This window comes from Ranitomeya imitator, chromosome 6, assembly GCF_032444005.1.
Source record: "Ranitomeya imitator isolate aRanImi1 chromosome 6, aRanImi1.pri, whole genome shotgun sequence".
NCBI lineage: Eukaryota > Metazoa > Chordata > Amphibia > Anura > Dendrobatidae > Ranitomeya > Ranitomeya imitator.
In genome coordinates, this window is record NC_091287.1 from 389,818,053 (window position 1) to 389,840,434 (window position 22,382).

The following is a 22,382-nucleotide window of genomic DNA, read 5'->3' on the forward strand; positions in this document are numbered from 1 at the left end:
TAAAAAGAACAATAAATCACAAATTAAATAAATAAAAAAATGATATATATATATATCTAGATAGATATATAGATATCAAAGATAAACAAACAAAAAAAACGTGCACATATATGGTATCACTGCGTCTGGAAATACCCGATCTTTAAAACCAGGGCTGTGGAATTGAAGTTGGAAGTCGGTCTCCATTTTGGTGGAGAAAGTTTAAAATAAACAGACTGACTCCAAAAGTATATAATCACTTGGATACAGTAGTTCAATGCTAAATATTTTTTCATAATAATTTGGTAAAGTTATGACAAGTCCTATAAAGGTCTGTTCTGTTCCTGATATGAGGATCTAGGCTCTTAGTTGAGATGAATCTGTGCTGCACTTTCTGTACATGCTCAGTAGTGAGGCATGTATGAGTCAGAGGTTTGGCTTACCGATTCCATAGCCCTGTAAAATGGTCGCACTAGTTAACCCCTTCAGTGAACACAGTAAAAAAAATAAATAAATAAATAAATGTGGCAAAAAACGATGCTTTATCTTATTGCTGAACAAAAATAGAATTATTCTTACCATTAATTCGGTTTCTAGGAGCCTTCCACGACAGCCACCAGGAGGTTGTCTCCATTCCCTAATGGGGGACAGGAAGCACAAGAGGTTAAAAACCCCTCCCACCTCCCATTAACCAGTGACTTACAACAGAACCCATAGCACCGGTTACCTTTAGGTTCTCAGAAAAATATCCAAGAACATCGGGAGGGAATTAATGCTGTCGTGGAAGGCTCCTAGAAACCGAATTAACGGTAAGAATAATTCTATTTTCTCTAGTAGCCTTCCACGACAGCCACCAGGAGGAATGCCAACCAATTCTGTATTTAGGGAGGGACCACAGCTTGAAGAACCTTTCGGCCAAAAGCAAGATCCCGATTGGACCAGAAGTCCAATCTATAATGCTTAGTAAAAGTGTGTAGGGAAGACCATGTTGCTGCCCTGCAAATCTGCTCCGATGAAGCGCCAGCCCTTTCAGCCCAAGAGACAGAAGTAGATCTGGTGGAATGGGCTTTTAGGCCCGCAGGAACAGCAATATTCTGAGTTGAGTATGCTTCAGAAATGGCCTTTTTTATCCAGTTGGCAATGGTACTCTTCGCTACCTTCTTGCCTTTGTTTCTGCCAGAAAGATGAACGAAGAGATTTTTGTCAATTCTAAATGATTTAGTATGTTCTAAGTAATATAACACTATACGTCGTACACCTAAAGTATGGAATCTGTGTTCTTCCGGATTTGAAGGATTGTGACAGAACGATGGGAGGACTATATCCTGTGATCGATGAAATTCTGACACTACTTTCGGTAGGAAACAAGGATCTGGACGGAACACAATGGAATCATCTCTTATGGTAAGATAAGGTTCTCTTATTGAAAGGGCTTGTATTTCCCCTACTCTTCTTGCGGTAGAAATTGCAACCAAGAAGGCCGTCTTGTAGGACAGAAGTTGCGAGGAACAAGATGATAATGGCTCAAATGGAGGAGCCGTAAGACCTTTTAGGACTATGTTTAAGTCCCACGATGGCACGAAAATTTGTCTTCTTGGACAATGTCTTGATGCTGCGACCATAAACCTCTTTATCCAACGATGACCCGCAAGGCCCCGATCAAAGACGGAACTTAAGGCTGACACTTGAACTTTCAAGGTACTTGGCTTCAGCCCCAACTCTAATCCTTTTTGTAAAAAATCTAATATTTGTGAAATATTAGGATGAAAAGGGTCAGGTTTATGAGGATGACACCACGAGGAGAATCTATTGCAGATTTTGCCATATATGGCATTGGTAATAGGTTTTCTAGATTTCTGTAGAGTAGATGTTACCGACTCTGAAAGGCCCCTAGCTCTTAGTACCTGGGCTTCAATAGCCAGGCTGCCAGTTTGAACTTCTGTGGTTCTGGATGATAAAAGGGGCCCTGGCAGAGGAGATCTTCTGATACTTGAAGAAAGACTGGACCGTCCACCTTCAGTTCTTCGATGAGGTGGTACCAGCTCCTCTTCGGCCATGCTGGAGCTACTAAGATAGTCTGGACCTGATCGTCCCGGATCTTCCGGAGGGTCTTCGCAAGTAACGGTATTGGAGGGAACCCGTATGCTAGATGGAACCTCCAAGTATGAACAAAGGCGTCTACTCCTTGAGACCTGTCCTTGGGGTTTAGGGAGAAGTAGTTCTCGACTTGTGCATTCTGGCTGGACGCTAGAAGGTCTATATCGGGAAGACCCCACCTGTCTGTCAACATTTTGAAAACGTCCGCCTTCAGGCTCCACTCTCCTGGATGTAAGACGTGACGACTTAGGCGATCTGCCTGAACGTTCACCGACCCCTTGAGGTGTATCGCTGAAAGTGAGAGGAGATGTTTCTCTGCCCAGCAAAATATTCTGTTTGAAATTGCTTTCAGTTGGTTGAACTTTGGACTCCCCTGGTGTTTTAGATGCGCAACAGTCGTCATATTGTCCGAGTACACTCTGACATGTTGACCTATAACGAGACTGCTGGCTGCCAGAAGGGCCCTCTCCACTGCCAACAGTTCTCTGGAGTTGGAGGAACCGGAGCTTTCCTTCTGATTCCAGAGACCCTGGAATGGAATTTGCGAGACCACTGCTCCCCAACCTTTTTGACTGGCGTCCGTTGTTACTGTAATTAGCGGATCTTGCACCCAGTCGACCCCCTTCAGTAGGTTTGATTGGATCGTCCACCAGGTTAACGAGGCTTTTACCTTCCCTGGAGTGTAAACTCTTCTGTTTAGGGAATTTGGATTCCCGTTCCAGTTCCCTAAGATGTGCGCCTGCAAAACTCTGGAGTGGCTCTGAGCCCACTGGACTGATTGTATACAGGCCGTCATCGAACCCAGAAGAGACATCGCAACCCGTAAGGTCGGAGAACGTTGTTTCCTGAAGTGTGAGACCTTGGAAATTAGATTCATCCGATGTTCCTCTGGTAAGAGTTTTTGACCATCTGAATCCAAGAGGACTCCGAGGAATTTCCTCACCTTTGATGGTGATAGCTGAGACTTTTTTAGATTTGGAATCCAACCCAAAAGCTGTAAGATGTTCAGGGTTTTGGAAATTCTCTGATTGAGAACTTCGGCGGAAGGACCAATTATTAACAGGTCGTCCAAGTATGGTACTATAGCGATGTCTTGGCTCCTGATATGGGCAACTGCTTCCGCCATGACTCTGGAAAACACCCTTGGGGCTGAGGAGATCCCGAAGGGGAGAACATTGTACTGGAAATGTAAGATTTTTTGGTTGAATTGGACCGCAAATCTCAGGTATTTCCTGTGCCGAGGATGTATTGGAATATGGAAATAGGCATCCTTGAGGTCTATTGTTCTTTAGAAATACCCTGGTTTAGGGAAAGAGGGGAAAAAAAAAAAAAAAAGAGACAAGTGCGGCGCTTCCTCTGAGCGTAATACGTTTTTACCAACAAGTTAAAAACATTTCTTTTATTTGTAGTTATGCTCACCTTCTATCGGTAAGAAATGCACGTTGAGATTCTCAAGGAATCAATTCTTTAGGCAACTCTTCTTCGTATGTTGTATAATCCAATAAGGTGTGCAGCTCACTTTGGAGAACTATGTGTTGATCCTGCTTCAGATCCACATAGGTGGCAATTTCAAAGAGAAAAAAAAACAAAACAAAAAAAAAAACTCCAAGTAAATGTGGCGCTAAGCACCTACGGATTTTTTTAATTCATCCACTTCAAGTGAAAAATGTTAAAAAATTCATTTATTTTCTCAAAATAAAATATATTTGTAAATTTTTTTAAAAAACAGTACAACGCGTTTCGGCTGCTATTTTTACAGTGCAGCCTTCATCAGGTAGTAAAAAAACAAAAAGAACAAACAATACAATAAGCACTATTGTTGCCATATATGAATGAGGAGCTATTAGAGGGATGGCTGTTTATACTGATTCCATCTTGAACTTGCGGTAGGTTATGTATTTGTTGAGAGCTTTCATATTTATTATAATACGAGATTGCCCGGAAGGCTTTTTTATCATGAAGATACGGGAATAGTGTCCTTCCCCTTGCTCGTTCACCGGGACCATGGATATAGCTCTTGAGTCTAGCAAGTCCTGTATTCCAGCCATCATCAACTTTTGAGTCTCCCGAGATAACGGGGAGGTGACTCTTAAGATCCTGGGAGGAGGCGCATCGAACTCTATCAGTAGACCCTGTTGGATTACACTCACCACCCAGGGGCTGTTGGAGATATTCTGCCAACTGTGAACGAAGTTCGAAAGCCTCCCCCCCACCGGATCGGAGTCATTGCTTTTCTTGTTGTGTTTGTTGGGGAATAAGGATGTTTTTAGGCTTCCCCTTAGCATAACTCCACCTCCCGGTTTTTCCTTTCCCTTTACCCTGGGAGGGCTGGGGCTGGGAGGGTCGAAAAAAACGCTTCCTGGGAGGTCTCTGCTCAGGAAGGGTTTTCTTTCTGTCTGTGGCTTTCTCTAAGATGTCATCTAAGGAGGGCCCAAACACGTAGTCACCCTTAAAGGGAATAGAACACAGTTTTATTTTTGACGTAACGTCTCCGCTCCACATCTTTAACCAGAGAGCTCTTCCGGCTGAATTTGTCTGGACCAAGGATCTGGCGGCCACCCGGATAGATTCCAGTGAGGCATCTGCAAGGAAACCTGTTGCCCTGTGTAAGATAGGCAAAGAGTCCAGTACCTCCTCTCTTGGGGTACCCTGAGAGATGTGGCTTTCTAACTCTTGTATCCAACGAAAGAGAGCGGGCCACGCAGGTGGATGCTATATTGTATCTGAGGGCTGAGGTAGACGTTTCCCAGGATTTTTTGAGAAGGCTCTCAATCTTCCTATCCAAGGGGTCTTTTAATTGGGAGGAATCCTCGAACGGCAGAGCCGTCTTTTTAGCCACTCTAGCCACCTGGACATCAATTTTTGGAATGGCCCATTTTATTAGGTCCTCCTCAAGAGGGAACCGATGCTTAAAGTCTGGAGGCGTTGTTAGCCGTTTCTCAGGCAATTCCCATTCATTATTAATCATATCAATTATGCTTTTATGGACGGGGAACCCGGGTTGTTTTTCAGTATGTATGCCGAACAGTTCGTCTTGTATAGACTGAGGAACTGATTCCTCTTTTAGCCCCATAGTGTTCCTCACTGCAGATACCAATTCCTCAATATATTCAGAGGAAAAAAGGTATTTCCTAATTTCCGCAGATTTACGTGGTACCGCATCTTCCCATTTGACAGAGGAAGACGTATAAGACCCCTCAGACTCTGATTCAGAGTACTCCTGGATTTTCCTCTTTTTAGGGAGTGATGGACCAGGTGAGGATGGTGGTGGCGGTGGAGGTGGGGCGAGTGTGGCCAAAGAGGTTTGAACCTCCTGCCTAACCAAGGAGCGAATTTCATCAATCAAAGAAGGGTGTTCCGCTCTGACGATTTTATCCATGCAAGGTTGGCATAACTTTTTCTCCCAATCTGGTGGCATTTTTACATTACAGGTGGCACATTTGCGCTTGGTAATGTTTTTAGGGCCAGGCTTGACTCCCTGCAATGAGAGAGGAAGCCGTGTAAGAAAAGGTATATTGAAAATTGTGCCTTTAAATGGGACCCCCTCTGCCGTACTTACTAGGGCTTGGGGAGCGCTGGGCTCTGCAGCTGCAGGGCAAGACGCATCCATGCTTACAGCAGCTTACCTGAGACGTCTTCGCAGCTTATGTAGAAAATAAGCCTGCACCAGCGCGTGGCAATTAGCCGCCCCTCCCCCTCCGGAGTCCCAGGCAGGCGTGCGAGGATGCAGCGTGCCTCGCACGCCGTTCGGTAATCCATTTCTCTGGCCTGTATCGCTCCTGCACAGGAGCGCCGACCCGGAAGTGGTGCGTCACCTGACTTCCGGGTCGCCGAACAGCGCGCGCTAGGAGGGGGAAACGCCGGAGAGCTCAGGGAGGCCTCCGGCGGGCACCCCGACCAGCTTTATCCCCGCAGGAGGACGCAGGAGGCCGGGGGAATGCGGTCCCAGAATCCCGAGGAGACGGGAGGCACAGCGCAGGAGGAAGCCGCGGGGGGCCCGACCTTAAGTGCCCGGCAAGAAATTTAACACAGGTACTCTGCTTAGAGCCGCCGCAGCAGCGCACCAGGAACCTCTCCATGCCCCATGGGGGACAGGAAAGACACTGGTTAATGGGAGGTGGGAGGGGTTTTTAACCTCTTGTGCTTCCTGTCCCCCATTAGGGAATGGAGACAACCTCCTGGTGGCTGTCGTGGAAGGCTACTAGAGAAAAGTGGAATAAAATGCGATCAAAAACACAAAACGTAAATAAAAATGGTATAGCTGAAAATGCCATATTGTCCCGCGAAAAACAAGCCGCCATACCGCTCAGTCAGCGGAGAAATATATAAGCTGTATCTCTGACAAAAATAATTCTTTTTTCTATAAAAGTTAATTGTGTAAAAGCAGCAAAATATTAAAAAAAAATGATATGAGGCATCGCTGTAATCGTACTGACCCAAAGAATAAAGCTGCCTAATAAATGTTACCTCACTGGACAAAAAAAAAAACCCTAAAAAAAAAAACAACCCGATTTTGTTTTCTTCATTCTGCCTCCTAAAAGTTGGATAGAAAACAATAAAAAAAATTAAAAAAAAGTGTACCAGAAAATGGTTCAAAAAAGAAAAATGTTAATTTATCCCGCAAAAAACAAGCCATGCAGATATAGATATGCCCTTTTCCCTCTTTGAGAAAGCCTACGCGAAACGTGCATAAGGGTATGTGCAAACGTTGCAGATTTTGCTGCGGATCCGCAGAAGTTTCCCATGGGTTTACAGTACAATGTAAACCTATGGGAAACCAAAAACACTGTGCCCATGCTGCGGAAAAAAACGCGCGGAAAAGCAGCGTTTTATTTTCCGCAGCATGTCAATTCTTTGTGCGGAATCCGCAGCGTTTTTACATCTGATCCAATAGAAAACTGCAGATGTAAAACCGCAGCGGAATCCGCAAAAGAAAACTCGATAAATCCGCAGGAAAAACCGCAGCGGTTTTGCACTGCGGATTTATCAAATCCGCTGCGGAAAAATCCGAAGAGGAACTCTATACTTGTGCACATACCCTTAGGGGGTAGACCGGGGTCCCAGGCAGCAAGTTACTCTCATCATGGGTAAGCAACTTTGCAATTAGCGGCACTTTGTGGTTTTTTTTCATATGTTTATTCCCTGTGGGGATGGCACTTTGTCACTATGATATGTATTATGAACAGTGCAGATTTATGTGGTGCCTTATACTACAGTACTAGATAAAATTCAAACCTGTTATTAATATATCGGGTTGACACCATAATTAACTGCACAAATGACCAGTGCTTTGCTTTAATATGATGACATTTATTATGAATACATCCTTTCATGTGTGTTTTTTACTAGGGTCTTTTTCCTTGTTTTCTAGATTTATATAATTTGGAACTTTTCTGTATTTTTTGTATGTACAATAAAGCATTTTTCTATTGATTTTACCATAATGTATGAAACTCCATTTTTGTGCTATTCTTAAATCGTATTGGGAGTATACATTTGCTATCCTGTAATATACATGGGTAAATCTAGATATTTAACAGGATTCAGAATTTCGATATATGGGACCCATGTTTCTGTGAGTTTGATCATATTGCAAATATAGAAAGTGTTTAGTGTGTTATAGCAGCTGAAATAAAAACCCAATATAATTCTGGGATCACTGTAATCACACCGACCAGAAGAATAAAGTTGCCTAATCATTTATAACCGCACGAAGAACAGTGTAAAAATAAATAAAATCGATTCTTTCACCTGCTGTTGATTTTTTCATTCTACCTCCCAGAGTTTGCATTAAGGCTCAGCACATACTTATCCTGTGCTCTGCACTGAGCGCTTACACCGAGGTTTCTGTGTAAATCCCTGAAATACATGTTTCAGGTGGAACACAGGCGAAAGATTCCCTGTAATGAGGCAGATGGAGGCACTGTGGACTATGATCCGGCAGTGTCTGTCTTTTTATACATGCATAAAAGTGCTGCCAGCCACAGTTTCGTGCACTTCTGAAAAGAAGGACAATGCTGAACAGGCTCTGCTGCCTCATTATAGTGAATAGATTCCTCGGGGTTTCATCTGAATCAAATCACTGGAGATTTAGACGGAAACCCCTAGAGTAAGTGCTCAGCTTAGAGTGCCGGATAAATGTGATCCCAAATGTTATGTCAAATGTTCCCAATAAAAGCTTAATCTCAAACTCCATCCACAAAAAAAAAAAGCAAGTCCCCACTCCATCATTTGTTAACAGAAATATAGGGGGCTAACACGTTACTGGTAGTACAATGGCTCTGGAAAAGCGCTATGGCTCTCCCTCCCAGCCCCCCAAAAATATATATTTTCCCTTCAGAAGCCCCAGTGTATCTAAACCACATTTAGTGTCCACGTTTGGCATTTCTGTAGCGATGAGAGCCCGCCTAATTTACAGGTGCGTGAGCTGGGCATAAAGTACTGGTGACTGCAACATACCAGGGACTACAACGTACTGGTCACTACAATAGCAGATTAGAAATTTTCACCAAGTAACATGCCGCTTGTTTTTGGAAACCACTCATGGAGTTAAAATCATCATGACACCTGTAGATAAATTTCCGCAGGGGTGGAATTTCCAAAATGGGGTCACTTGAGGGGAGATTTTACTCTTCGGGCACTTAGGGGCTCTGTATATGGAGTCTGCAAACTATTCTACGAAAATGTTTTCCAAAAGTTAAATAGTTCTCCATCCATCTCAAGAGTCTCGCCGTATGGCTAAGCAGTACTGTACGGCCTCAGTGGGGTATTTCCATGTTCACAAGAAATGTGACAAATTTTTGTGTCATTTTTACCCATTTCTCATTATGAAAATGTAAAATCTGGGTTTAAATTGTTTTTGTGTTATAAAAATTTAATTTTTTTCATAGCTCAATGGTGACACCTGTAATGTCAATATGATCACTGCACCCTTAGGTGAATTAAATGAGGTGTGTAGTTTGTAAAATAGTGTCACTTATGGTGGGAGGGGAGGGTTCTGCTGTTCTCTGGGTCCTGTCCTCAGGGTCTCTGCCAATATGACATGGCACCCTCAAACCACAACAGGAAAATCTGCACTACAATATGGCGCTCCTTCCCTTCTGAGCTTTGCACTGTGCCTCAAAGTAATTTTTCGATCACTTATGGGGTATTGGCCTACTCAGGAGAAACTGAGTAATTATACTCTTCATTTTCTACTACCACCCCTTTTGGAAATTACAAACTTGGAGCAAAGTAACATTTTAGTGGAAAATTCCATTTACCGAGCCCCGGGAGTCAAAAATACTCACTAAACCCCTAGATTAATTCATAGAGAAGTGTAGCTTCCAAAATGGGGTCACTTTTGGGGGGGGGGGGGGGGGGTGTTTCTGACGTTTTGGAATGTCAGGGGCTCTTCAAATGTGACATTGCGTCCTCAACCTATTTCAGTCAAAATTGCATCTCTTCCCTTCCAAGCTGCGCGCCCAGTTTTCTAACAGATGTGGGGTATTTGTGTACTCAAGAGAAATTAAGCAACAAATTGTATGGACAATTTTCTCATTATCCTTGGGGGCTAAAGCAATATTTTTGTAGGGAAAGTTATTTTTACAGCTCAACGTAATAAAATTCTGTGAATCATCTGTGGGTTCAAGGTTCTCACCAAACCTCTAGATAAATTCCTTGAAGGGTGCAGTTTCCAAAATAGGTCAATTGTGTGGATTTCCACTATTTAGGCACATCAGCAGCTCTGCAAACGCAACATGGCATCCACTATCTATTCCAGCCAATTTTGCGATCAAAAGTCAAATTGCACTCTTATGCCTCTGAGCCCTGCCGTGCACCCAAACAGTAGATTTCCACCACAAATGGGGTATCGGCGTACTCAGGAGAAATTGCACAACAAATTTTAGGGTCCATTTTCTAGTGTTACCATTGAGAAAACAAAATTTGGGGTAAAGTAACATTTTTGTGGGGGAAAAAATAAATTTTATCCTTCCATATTGATTTAATTCCTGTGAAGCACCTGAAGGGTTAATAAACTTCTTGAATGTGGTTTTGAGCACTGAGGGGTACAGATTTTAGAATGGTGTCACCTTTGGGTATTTTCTGTCATATAGGCCCCTCAATGTCACTTCAAGTGTGATGTGACCCCTAAAAAAATTGGTTTTGTAAATCTGGTTGGAAAAATTAGAAATTGCTGATAAACGTAACTCTATCTACCTAACAAAATAATGTTTAAAAAATGATGTAGATGTAAAGTAGATATGTGGGAAATGAACAGTTAACTATTTTGTGTGACATCACTCTAGTTTAAAACGAACCTGTTAGTAGGATTTTGCCAAGTTAACTACAGGCTTGGCAGGTAAAATGATTAAAGTGATACCGGGGTGAAGAAATCCATCTTGTGGTTCTTGTGTAAGCAGTGTTAGAAGTTTTTAGTTAATGAGATGCTCGTGCTCTGAGGCGGGACTGTAGGCAGAGTCTTATCTTCCTGCTCTAGGTCAGAGAAACCAAGAAGAGACCTGCCCACAGGCCGCCCAGAACCACACAGTGTCTCTAGGACGGGGAACTGTCCAACTTCAGTCTTCTCAATAAGCTTGTGTTTTCCAATTATTTTAGTGTCTTATACAACCTGATGCCATTGAACCAGTTACATACCGTTCCCTTCTTCATCAAAGCAGGCAAATGCGTTTCTGATCACATCTTCTGGATCTGTGCCATTCAGCTTCTCCCCAAACATGGTAAGAAACATGGTGAAGTTAATGGGTCCAGGTGCCTCGTTCATCATGGCTTCCAAATATTCATCTGTTGGATTCTTACCTTCAAACAGAAATCATTGTATGTTGTCAATGTCCAGAGGTTTTTCTTCCCAGAAGGCTGTTCATTCTAAACTATGTATGTTAATTCAGATTTACAGCTCGCGCTAAGCTCACCTAGATGCTAGAATCTCCTTGCACTCATTGTGCACAACGCTGGTTTACCAGATTTCCCAAGCTCTTTACAACATCCGAGATAAGGAAAAACTGAAAGCTGGACAAACCGGGTCTATTTACTGCAGTGCGAACAGCGGGGCAGAGTTACTAAAGGGACCCAGACAGGTCCCCCATCACTAAAAATCCCCAGCATTTCTCTATTCCTTTATAAACACCCTGCCTAAATAGCTCTTTATAGTGTCTGACACATTGAGATTTAAAACATTTTTTACAGTAGGTTGTTAATATGCAAATTACAACAACCTTTGGACGAGTCGATGGGGCGTGTGTTTCCTTAGACTAGTCACCCTATTCAGTAGATCATCACACCCCTATTGGCCAGCTCTCTGCCAATCTCGCGCACGTGCGTGACTTTCTTACCCACAGCTCATTACACCATTTCGTACACCGGGCTTCAGAGGCGCACTGCCGGGTGTACAAAATGTCACCATGTCCCATGGGAAAAAAGTCACGCACATGTGCAAGATTTGCAGACAGCTGGCGAGGACGCTGGGTGTTGCAAATAATGTTATCACGCCCACATGGAACTGTAAAAAATACATCTGTTAATGTGTCAAACCCTATAAAGGCCTGTTAGGCAGGGTGCCTGTGAAGGAATAGACAAATACTGGTGGTTTGGAGGGCATGGGGGACTTGGCAGGTTCCCTTTAAACTTGTCCTAAATTTAGACAGCGTGAAACTAAAGCAGACCGGTAGAAATTGCACCAAATTCCCCAGTGTCGCTTGCTGGGTGATAAATTCACCTTGCCAAACACTTTTCGCGGTACTGTGCCACCTCTTGGCTGGATTGCTTTACACTTATATTTTGCATCACAGTAAAAAAGTAAAAATTTACATTGGTGCAGATAAGAAAAGAATTTCCTTCCCGAGTGCCTTCCTTCCCCTGCCCAAACCTAAAATGAATTCAAGAGGACTATTTTAGAAGCAAATTCAATTAACTCATTATATAAATGCAATAATAAATTCCACATGACTCTTGCCTTCAGGGCTATCTAAATGGCTAGCAAAATCAAATCTGCAGTCAGTCAGATGAATCAGCTTGGAGCAAGTAGTCCCTGACGTGTGGCCTGTGCTCTCCACAGATCGGGCAACAGGTACCAATTGGCGCTTTCTCCTGAAAATTACGGTACTAGAGGGGCTCATTGGCTAGCGTTCCTCTCATTCGCCTTTCTAATGCCTGCACCTGACATCACCCAGGATACATTAACCATATTGACAATATAGAACAGGGACCGGGTGGAGGAAGAGAATAGAATAGGTGAGCCTCTGATTTGTCTTCCGCACTTACCGCTGACCACTAGGTTGCTTGCAAGTCCTGGCAAAGTGATAAGCGGCAGAAGCACAATAGTTAATTTTTTACGAAAACTGCAATTTGAGCATGCATTTTCCTGTAACATAGCAGGTTAAACACTAAGATAAATCAGGTACAACCTAATAAAAAATGGTACGGACTACTCCCTGGACCATCAGTTACACCATTTCAGTAAAAAACAATTTGGAGAATTTTTCCAAAATTGTAGGAAAGCTGCAGTATTTTTTGCCGTGCAGCTGCAATTTGTGAATGCAGCCTTTAATTGTCAAGTATTTGTTAGGTCTGCAATACACAGACTATCACCAGAATGTAGGCACCACTGATGGTTACAGGTGCTGAAGGTCTTAATACTACCTTACCTGCTACAAAAATAACCTTTAATTGGGAAATGAAATTCCTAACTTCCTCCATCCTTGCCTCATTGGCCATGGATGGGAGAAGTGGAGCTAAATGCTGAGGGATATTACTTACCAAGGGAAGCAAGCATATCGTGCAGATCTTCCTTATCAATAAAGCCATCCCGATTCTGATCAATCATATTGAAGGCCTCTTTAAATTCTTGGATTTGGGACTGGTCAAACATCGCAAATACATTGGATGTTGCGCGCTGGGGGCGCTTCTTGGTGGTTTTTGTCTTTGCCCTTTTGCTTGACATCTTGGCGGTGGTGTTAGTCTAAAAGTGAAATGAAGAGGAATAATACTACAGAATTGCTACTAAGGACAACAAGGAACATCTTGTCAGAAGGTTACAAAGAAGCTTGGACACTTCTCAGGACCCAGGTGGTAAGGGGCCTAGCAAATTAAAAACACCAAACTGAGTTCACTTATGGTGTCTTGAGCTCTCACTGCCTGGTCCAACAAAGGTAAAATGCAGAATAATATGCAGTCTGACAATTAGGCAGGAATACCAGGGTGATGGCAACAACACACGGATATCAAGTCCGCAATCATAATATATATTATGCATCAATTTCCAAAACACATTGTAGTCAGTGAATGAGAACTCTACATTTGCAGGTTGCAGTATAACGTGTCTGATCCAATTTAGGAACAGAGCGATGGAATTCGCACCCAAAAAAGTAACTGATGCTAAAGGAAGCAGATTATTATGGGCTCCAGCTGGTTCCATTACATGGTAATCTTGTAGAGTAGAAGAAAAAGTTACGGTATGTATGCTGCATTTTCTTCAGGTCTAAAAACTGACATGTATCGGACCCCAGACAGAGCCGTAATAGGAGGTGGGGTCCTACTGCTGCCGTTAACATCAGTCATGTAAAGGGACGCTTTATACTCGGAGCGCTATCTGCTCCTTATCCAAGATGTGGATAGGATGTCGCCCATGTGCTGTGATCTAGACTGCAAACAAGCTGAGGATTGTGTACACCCAGATACGGACCCCCAGCCCAGACCTACTACCTACACAGTGGCAGCGTGATATAATGCACAGTATAGAAACACGGCAGCACAAATTAGGCTGGTAAATTTGAAATCCCAAATAAATAAATAGCTTCCAGTCCCTGACAACAGGAGGAGATCTCCACAATGGGTAGCAAGTGTGGTAAATTACCATGGAGAATAATATAATGGCCAACTATAGAATTCTGTGCCCTACTTTTATATAGGTCTATAAGGGAGGGCGTTACACCTCCTTTGAATCAAAGCTACCAAACCGTATGAGCCCAATGACTAACCTATCGTAGTAATACTGCCACAACAGCAATACAAAAACAACTCAAATCCTTAGGAGCCCCTACACGTGAACTGGACAAACACAAACATAATCTCAATACACATCTACACTAGAATTACCGATACCAGCGCCCCTAACATAGAGCTGGCGTTACCTGACTCATCTCCGCAGGACAATGCCCGGCACCGACGGCAGATACCCTCTAATAGGCTTTGTGGTGCCACCGTCATCCAGCTCATAAAGGTCACATAGCTGCCATGTAACACAACCCCCAAATACAGGCCAGCTTGATATATTGTATGATCTCACTGTGGGATCTGGGTGAAGCCTCTGGCAGGCAGCACGTCTCCACCTCTCCTCTAATTAAGGCTCCTATACATGGAGACACTTGTTCCCAATCACTGACAAGCGTGCTGGGTGCCTCATGACCACATTACAATCCCCTTGTGTAGCTGGATATGTGCTGCCACCACTAATGACAAGGGGCAGCATATGATTGTCTGAATTGCCCTTGAGAACCCCCTGGACCATCTCTAGCTGAAATTGGTTCTTTTAATGAGCTCCAATCAAACTCAGATATCAACCAAATCTCAGAACAGGAAGTTTACAATGTAAAAACACACCCAGCTTCTGATACTTCACCCCTTGAGCATTTTTATACTTGCCAAGCAGGTGGCCTTTACAAACACTTGTAAGAGAATGCTGTTCTAAAGAGCTCTCTGAATTCAAGCATGGTCCTGTAATAGGAAGCCACCATTGTAAATAGTCAGGTCATGGAATTTTCTCCCGCCTAAATACTCCACAAATCACTGTTAAGGGCGTTATTGAAAAGTGAGTGTTCAGGAACCACAGCAACTAAGCCACATAGAGGTAATGAGGTACATAAAATTCGCCAACGCTCTGCTGACTCCATAACTGCAGAGTCTAAACCTCATCTGACCTTAGCATCAGCATACAAGCCTTACATCACCAAGCACAATGCCAAGCGTCAGGGTGGTGTAAGGCGCACAGTCACCGGAGCAGTAGAAAGTTCTGTGGGGTGACAAAGGCTACTTTCACACTAGCGTCGGCCTGTCGCAGTGCGTCGGGCAGACGTTCTAACTCATCCTGTCACAACGCAGCACAACGGGGGCAGCTGATGCATTATTAAAACCCATCCGGTGCCCCATTGTGAGTTGCGGGGAGGAGGGGGCGGAGTTCCGGCCGCGCATGTGTGGTCGGAAATGGCGGACACAACGGACTTACGGTCCGACGCAACAGTCGCACGACGGTTGCGACGTGTGGCAATGCGTCGCTAATACAAGCCTATGGAGAAAAAACGCATCCTGCAGACAACTTTGCAGGATGCGTTGTTTCTGCAAAACGACGCATTGCGACGTGCGTCGTACGACGCTAGTGTGAAAGTAGCCTAAGCACATTTCTCTGACAGTCTGATGGTTGAGCCTGGGTTTGGAGAATGCCAGGAGCACATTACATGCCTGACAGTATTGTGACAACTGAAAAGTTAACGCTAGGTGGTTGTTTTTCAGGTCACAACCTGCAAGAGACAACTGGCGTGGTGCCGATAACAGAAAACGACAGCTGGTAAGTAGAATACTAGGGCCCGGGAACTTGGATATGTAGCACCACTCCAGTAGTAAAATAAAGAATGAAAAACAGCTGGAGTGGAGCTTTAATGCTTCAGAACATAACATTTTGGAGTATTGTAGTTCCTAAGAACAGTTTGGGGAGGGTCTTTTTACATACAAACATTACTGTGCCCCATTGCACAAAGCAAGGCCCATAAAGGAATGGTTGGGAGAGTTTGGTGTGAACGTCACTGACTGCACGGAATCCTGAGGCCAGCCCTCTCCTGAAACATCCCTGTCTGACCCAATAAATCCTCTCTGGATGATTGGACAAAACTCCCCACAGGCACTCAAGTCATGGACACTTATAGCTGCACAGGAGGGGCAACGCCACATTGATGATTATGGCTTTAGCATAGGGTGCCATAAAAGCTCCTGCAGGTGTAATGCTTTCTTCCAGATGGTATATTACCAAAACAAGTTTAATTCCTTTGTTATACAGGTAACGTATCCTTTAGTAGGAAGCCTAATGGGGTGTGCCGACGATCCGGCACTGGCAGCGCTTTGGACGCAGCACAAGTTCACTATGTTCAAAGCGCTGTCGTCTATTGAATGCAGGTGAATCCGCATATGTTCACTGAACTGTGCATCTCCGCAAGAGAAATTGGCATGCTGCGGTCTGGAGAGAAGCATCACATGTCCGTCTCCGCAAGGAAGCTGCGAGCGTCTCTGGATGCATAGTGGACATGGGATTTCTTGAAATCCCATCCAATGTGCTGTAACATCTGGCTGCTGCGGGTTGGGCGCTACACAGGTACGCAGCGTGTACTCATCGTCTGCACATACCCCAATTCAGGTTCTCCTGCATAAATATATCATGCAGAGCGGAGAATGAGGATGCGATGACTGGAACATCTCACTATAACTGCATACATAGAAAGTTTTAGGAAACAAGCTTTAACAAATGCGGATAACAGGGATTAGTACTCTAGGACTCCCTCTAATGTGTTCTGGTCACTACATCCGTCCCCCCATCTTTGCTCACATCTCGATATCTCTTACTGGTAGTCCATTCTGTCACTTATTTCCTGGTGCTAGAAGCCATGCTGGACTTTGTGCTGTAGCATCTTGATATCTGCAATTTCCTCTTTGCTGGGCCTCAATTCTTTCCTCTTTTGTAATGTAACAGCAGCTGTCAGCATTTTCCGTTCTTTCTCTGGATTTTCATCATACACATCTTTCATCATAGCTACTTTCTAATCCATGTGCTGGCCATTTTTAGTCATGACGGCACACTGATCAGGTTATTGGAACCATTCACACACAAATTGTTTTAATACATCCATGTGTCCGTCCTATTAAACTTGTGCAATATTCTAATCTCATCAGTCTTTGTGGATCAGTCTGGCCATTCAAGTCCATAGGAGTCAGTCAAGAATTGGATGAAAAAAATGTCAATTAGATTAGTTGAAATTGATGTTGAAATGTTAAAAAAAATATATAATGAAAGCAATTGAATCCGCGCTGAAAGGGCAAAACAGATGGAACAAACAGACCTGTGAAAAGTAAATGTGGCACAAGAACACGCAAAGCACACCATACAAGCCCACACACCCCCACCTATAACAAAAACAATCCCACCTCGAATAGACCTAGACCGAAGCCTAAACAAATAGCCGCACCAGCGCTACCGAACACACGGAGGGACTCACCAGCAGGGGATGTGCCGACGTGTATCACGGTAGGTGCAGTCCAGTCAGGAGAAGGGGATCCGGCGTGTAGAGACGCTTGCGGGAAGGTGGGCAGGCAGAGGTGATGAGCCGCAATGCAATAGGGTAGTACGGAAGCTACGTAGAGCCAGGGAAAGCCCCGGCCGGTGGCGTCCCTGGATACGAGCGGGGAAGGGGAAAGTAGCTGGCACGAGGCTCAGCGTGTGACGTCACAAAGTAAGTACGGGGCAGCGCAGAGACCAAAACCGACGCGTTTCGAAGGAGTGGCGTCCTTCATCAGAAGATGAAGAAGGACGCCACTCCTTCGAAACGCGTCGGTTTTGGTCTCTGCGCTGCCCCGTACTTACTTTGTGACGTCACACGCTGAGCCTCGTGCCAGCTACTTTCCCCTTCCCCGCTCGTATCCAGGGACGCCACCGGCCGGGGCTTTCCCTGGCTCTACGTAGCTTCCGTACTACCCTATTGCATTGCAGCTCATCACCTCTGCCTGCCCACCTTCCCGCAAGCGTCTCTACAAGCCGGATCCCCTTCTCCTGACTGGACTGCACCTACCGTGACACACGTCGGCACATCCCCTGCTGGTGAGTCCCTCCGTGTGTTCGGTAGCGCTGGTGCGGCTATTTGTTTAGGCTTCGGTCTAGGTCTATTCGAGGTGGGATTGTTTTTGTTATAGGTGGGGGTGTGTGGGCTTGTATGGTGTGCTTTGCGTGTTCTTGTGCCACATTTACTTTTCACAGGTCTGTTTGTTCCATCTGTTTTGCCCTTTCAGCGCGGATTCAATTGCTTTCATTATTCTTGGTAGTTCATTGACAGGGGTGGCACCTCCCTGCCTTGTTTCCTTGCAGCTGAGGGTTCTTACTTGTTGCCTGAGGTAGCACGTGTGTAATATCTATTTAAAAAAAAATATATACTTTCAGTATTTAAAATAACATTTCACACAGGAGAAAGACCGATTGCTGCCTTCTCTGTAATCCTATAAGCAGAACTAAGGATTACATTGAAGGAGAACTCAACACCCCTCGTGGCAGCCTGATCCACTCATTGATCTCCCTCACTGACAAAAAGCTTTTTCTAATATCTAATCTGTATCTTCCCCTTTCAGTTTCATTCCATTGCTTCTTGTGTTTCCACGTGTAAATGAGAATGATCCCGCTACACTGTGACAGCCCTTCAGATATTTGTAGACAGCTATTAAGTCTCCACTGAGCCTCTTTTTTGCAAGCTAAACATTCCCAGATCCTTTAACCGTTCCTTGTAGGTCAGTTTGCAGTCCGCTCACTATCATGGTAGCTCTTCTCTGAACTTGCTCCAGTTTTTAAATGTCTTTTTTAAAATGTTGTGCCTAGAACTGGACACAGTATTCCAGATGAGGCCTGACCAAGGAGGAGGGGATAATTACGGTACTTCATGTGATCTAGACTATTCTTCCCTTAAAACATCCTACAACTGCAATCCCTTTAATGATCATTCGGTGCACATAGATGAGCGGTCAACCTGTCTAAATCTAAATAGGCAACTGCTGATCGATCAGTACTCGTTTATCGACCACAATCAGCTGCTATAACTGCCCCCCTAGTCAACTCAGGAGTTTCAACCCTATAGAGACAAAAAGAAAAAAAAAGTGACGATTGATCCAGGCATGACTACAGGGTTTACATAGTATCTAATATATAATTGCCTAGAATACTACTTCCTGCAATTTGTGCCAACTTCCTGTCCGGAGCTAATGTCCGGAGCTAATGTCCGGAGCTAATGTCCGGAGCTAATGTCCGGAGCTAATGTCCGGAGCTAATGTCCGGAGATAAGTGACGTCAACAGTGTCTGATTGGTTGCCGCCTGCTGCGAGCGACCAATCAGAAACGTGCCGTACTGTGACACACTCCGCCCGCCATTTTGGTGTGATTTTTGAATTTTTACCTCACAGCAAGTTTCTACTGCGTGGAGGCGGGCCCAGTGACGTTGCTCTTCAAGCTCCTGCCGAATTTCGTCAAAAAAATGATAATACCATTTACCAAAACTATATATATTTAGTTGTGAAGTGGTTCAGTGACATTTTCACACCAATTTTGAACTTTTGTTTGGTGTTTTCTCCATATACTGCCTATTATTTTTGTTCTTTCTTACTATTATTTATTAATTGTATTATTCTTACATTTGAATAAATAAAGTATATATGGATTCTAGACTCCCGATTCTTTAGAATCGGGCTGCCATCTAGTTAATAATAAAGCTCTTCACTCTGCAAAATTTGTAAATTATTTCTGGAGAAACTGTTAAAGCACATGTTCACACATACGCAGCATCGGGAGGGTTTCCCAGCTGCTGTTTCTCAGGGCAGGAAGGAACAGGATGCCACAGATTCTTAAGGATCTCTCCAACTGGTAATGCGGCATCCAACCATAACAAAAGAATGAAGAGAAAACATGTCTGTATGAATCCAACCCGATGTACGGAGTGTCCCATAGACACCTGACAGATGTCACCACACGGCAGGACTAGTAATGGCCGCACAAGTCTCCAGGACATCAGCGGGGTGTAGTAGTAATATACACAGCCATAGACTGGGACAAGGATTGTGCAACCCTCTCCAGCTGGAACATCTGCATTCATTTAGTTAGCTTGTGAGAATTCCTCTATCTAAACATGTTGATAGGTCTCTGTCAGACTCTGTAATGTTAATGAAAGTCACCATAATAGACATTAGTAGCCCCAAAAAAACTTCCAAGACCATTAGAACAATTTCAGTAATATGAGATGTATTAAACAGAAAGTTTAAGATTATCTGCAAAGAAGCCGTGACATATGGCAAGACACCGAGGCCCTTCTGAATGAGGCTTTACTGAAGTCCTAACTCAGACCCCAACATTTCCCATCTCTCCATAGGACGCATCATCAATATCTCAGACATTATCGGTCAGAAACAGGAAAACAAAGAGGAAGGAAGCGGCTCCAACATGGTGCACCCTCTAGATAAAGAATCTATGCACAAAAGACTGAAGAAAGATCTGAGGCTTCCTGAGAACGTGCCTCTGTGACATCTCAGCAGCACAGTTATGTGGCGACATCGTATCAATCCGACGGACACAAGACTGCCTGCAGGATGACTGGCTGCCGAGAGATTACCCCTATAGAGGACCATACACATCAGTGGTCCAACAATCGGGGGGCATAATATTGCTGCCGCCAAGGATAAAGGGGGCATATGAGTTACTGGACTACAGAGGCCGCTCATATATGGACAATAAGATAACGAGATTGTTACACAGGCACAAAGTATCACATATCGGCCGACACAGTGGTCCAGAGGGGCTCACATGCTCAGCGATACCGGAGACTCACATTGCTCAGTGACACCGGAGACTCACATGCTCAGTGACACCGGAGGCTCACGTGCTCAGCGATACCGGAGGCTCACATTGCTCAGTGATACCGGAGGCTCACATGCTCAGCGATACCGGAGGCTCACATGCTCAGTGACACCGGAGGCTCACATGCTCAGCGATACCGGAGGCTCACATTGCTCAGTGACACCGGAGACTCACACGCTCAGTGACACCGGAGGCTCACATTGCTCAGTGATACCGGAGACTCACATGCTCAGTGACACCGGAGGCTCACATGCTCAGTGACACTGGAGACTCACATGCTCAGTGACACCGGAGGCTCACATGCTCAGTGACACCGGAGACTCACATGCTCAGTGACACTGGAGGCTCACATGCTCAGTGACACCGGAGGCTCACATGCTCAGTGACACTGGAGGCTCACATTGCTCAGTGACACCGGAGACTCACACGCTCAGTGACACCGGAGGCTCACATTGCTCAGTGATACCGGAGACTCACATGCTCAGTGACACCGGAGGCTCACATGCTCAGTGACACCGGAGGCTCACATTGCTCAGTGATACCGGAGACTCACATGCTCAGTGACACCGGAGGCTCACATGCTCAGTGACACTGGAGACTCACATGCTCAGTGACACCGGAGGCTCACATGCTCAGTGACACCGGAGACTCACATGCTCAGTGACACTGGAGGCTCACATGCTCAGTGACACCGGAGGCTCACATGCTCAGTGACACTGGAGGCTCACATTGCTCAGTGATACCGGAGACTCACATTGCTCAGTGATACCGGAGGCTCCTGCCCAGACAATGACAATATGATCCCTGATGAGGCGAGTGTCCATCAGACAGGTCATCAGTATCAGACCGGTGGGGTCAGACTCCGGGTCACCAGATACAATGGGTCAGACTATCTGCATCATATGTCATCCCCTCATGTAGGACACCGCCATGCCCTGTACAGGGCGAGCACAATACACATTGCTCGGGGATGTCAGATGGGAGAACCACAACTCCCAGCAGAGCAGACTTGCAGTTGTAGGTGTGACAGGAGCAGTGACTTGCTGTGCCTGACACCAGCCTCCAGGGGGCGAGCACAGCGCTGCTACCCCCGTGCCCAGTGCAGCGGTGCCCGGCTCTGTGTGTGAGGACGCCGCTGAGCCCGGACATGGCGAGCCCAGTGTTACCCACTTACCGCACACTACGCGGAGAAGACCGGAGAGAAGCGGGAGCCACTCACACAGACGGAATCACCTCAGCCTCCGACCAACACCCGCACACAGCTCCGCCTCCGACACTCACTTCCGCATTACTCGCTACAGGGAGCGGATGGACCGCACCACTAAAAAACGGGGGGGGGACACTGAGACTAAGTACTTCGCTTACACAATCTTAAGCTTCTTCAAACTGTTATTTACACTGACCTATAAATGGCTGCTCGTAATGTATAGACACTCTGGGCTAAATAAGAAGAGAATGAGGTGTGTGGCCGGAACCACACTTGGTACAGTCCTTGGTGAAGGGTGGGACGCATTCCAGGCGGGATGACGTCATGAGACATTGGCTGACATATGTCCTTGTATGGAAGCGGCCGCTCAGTTCTCGCGGGAGTTGCTGTAGCAGCTGCGGTGCTGGGGAGCTGAGAGCGGCGGCGCCCCCTGTGGGTACCCGCCGTCAGTGACGTGCT

The 22,382-nt window shown here is 45.1% G+C and overlaps 1 protein-coding gene across 1 annotated transcript in view; it reads right to left on the minus strand.

Annotated features, from left to right (window-relative positions):
- The window catches only part of LOC138642723 (myosin regulatory light chain 2, smooth muscle minor isoform), a 30,200-nt gene extending 8,171 nt beyond the window's left edge, over positions 1-22,029 (minus strand). The window contains exons 1-3 of the mRNA XM_069731144.1: positions 21,891-22,029; positions 12,832-13,033; positions 10,714-10,875 (exon numbers count right to left, since the gene is read on the minus strand). Coding sequence (XP_069587245.1) covers positions 10,714-10,875; positions 12,832-13,015 — 346 coding nt within the window. The 5' untranslated portion in view covers positions 13,016-13,033; positions 21,891-22,029. The remainder of the gene's footprint in view (positions 1-10,713; positions 10,876-12,831; positions 13,034-21,890) is intronic.
- Between the last annotated feature and the right edge of the window lie 353 nt (positions 22,030-22,382).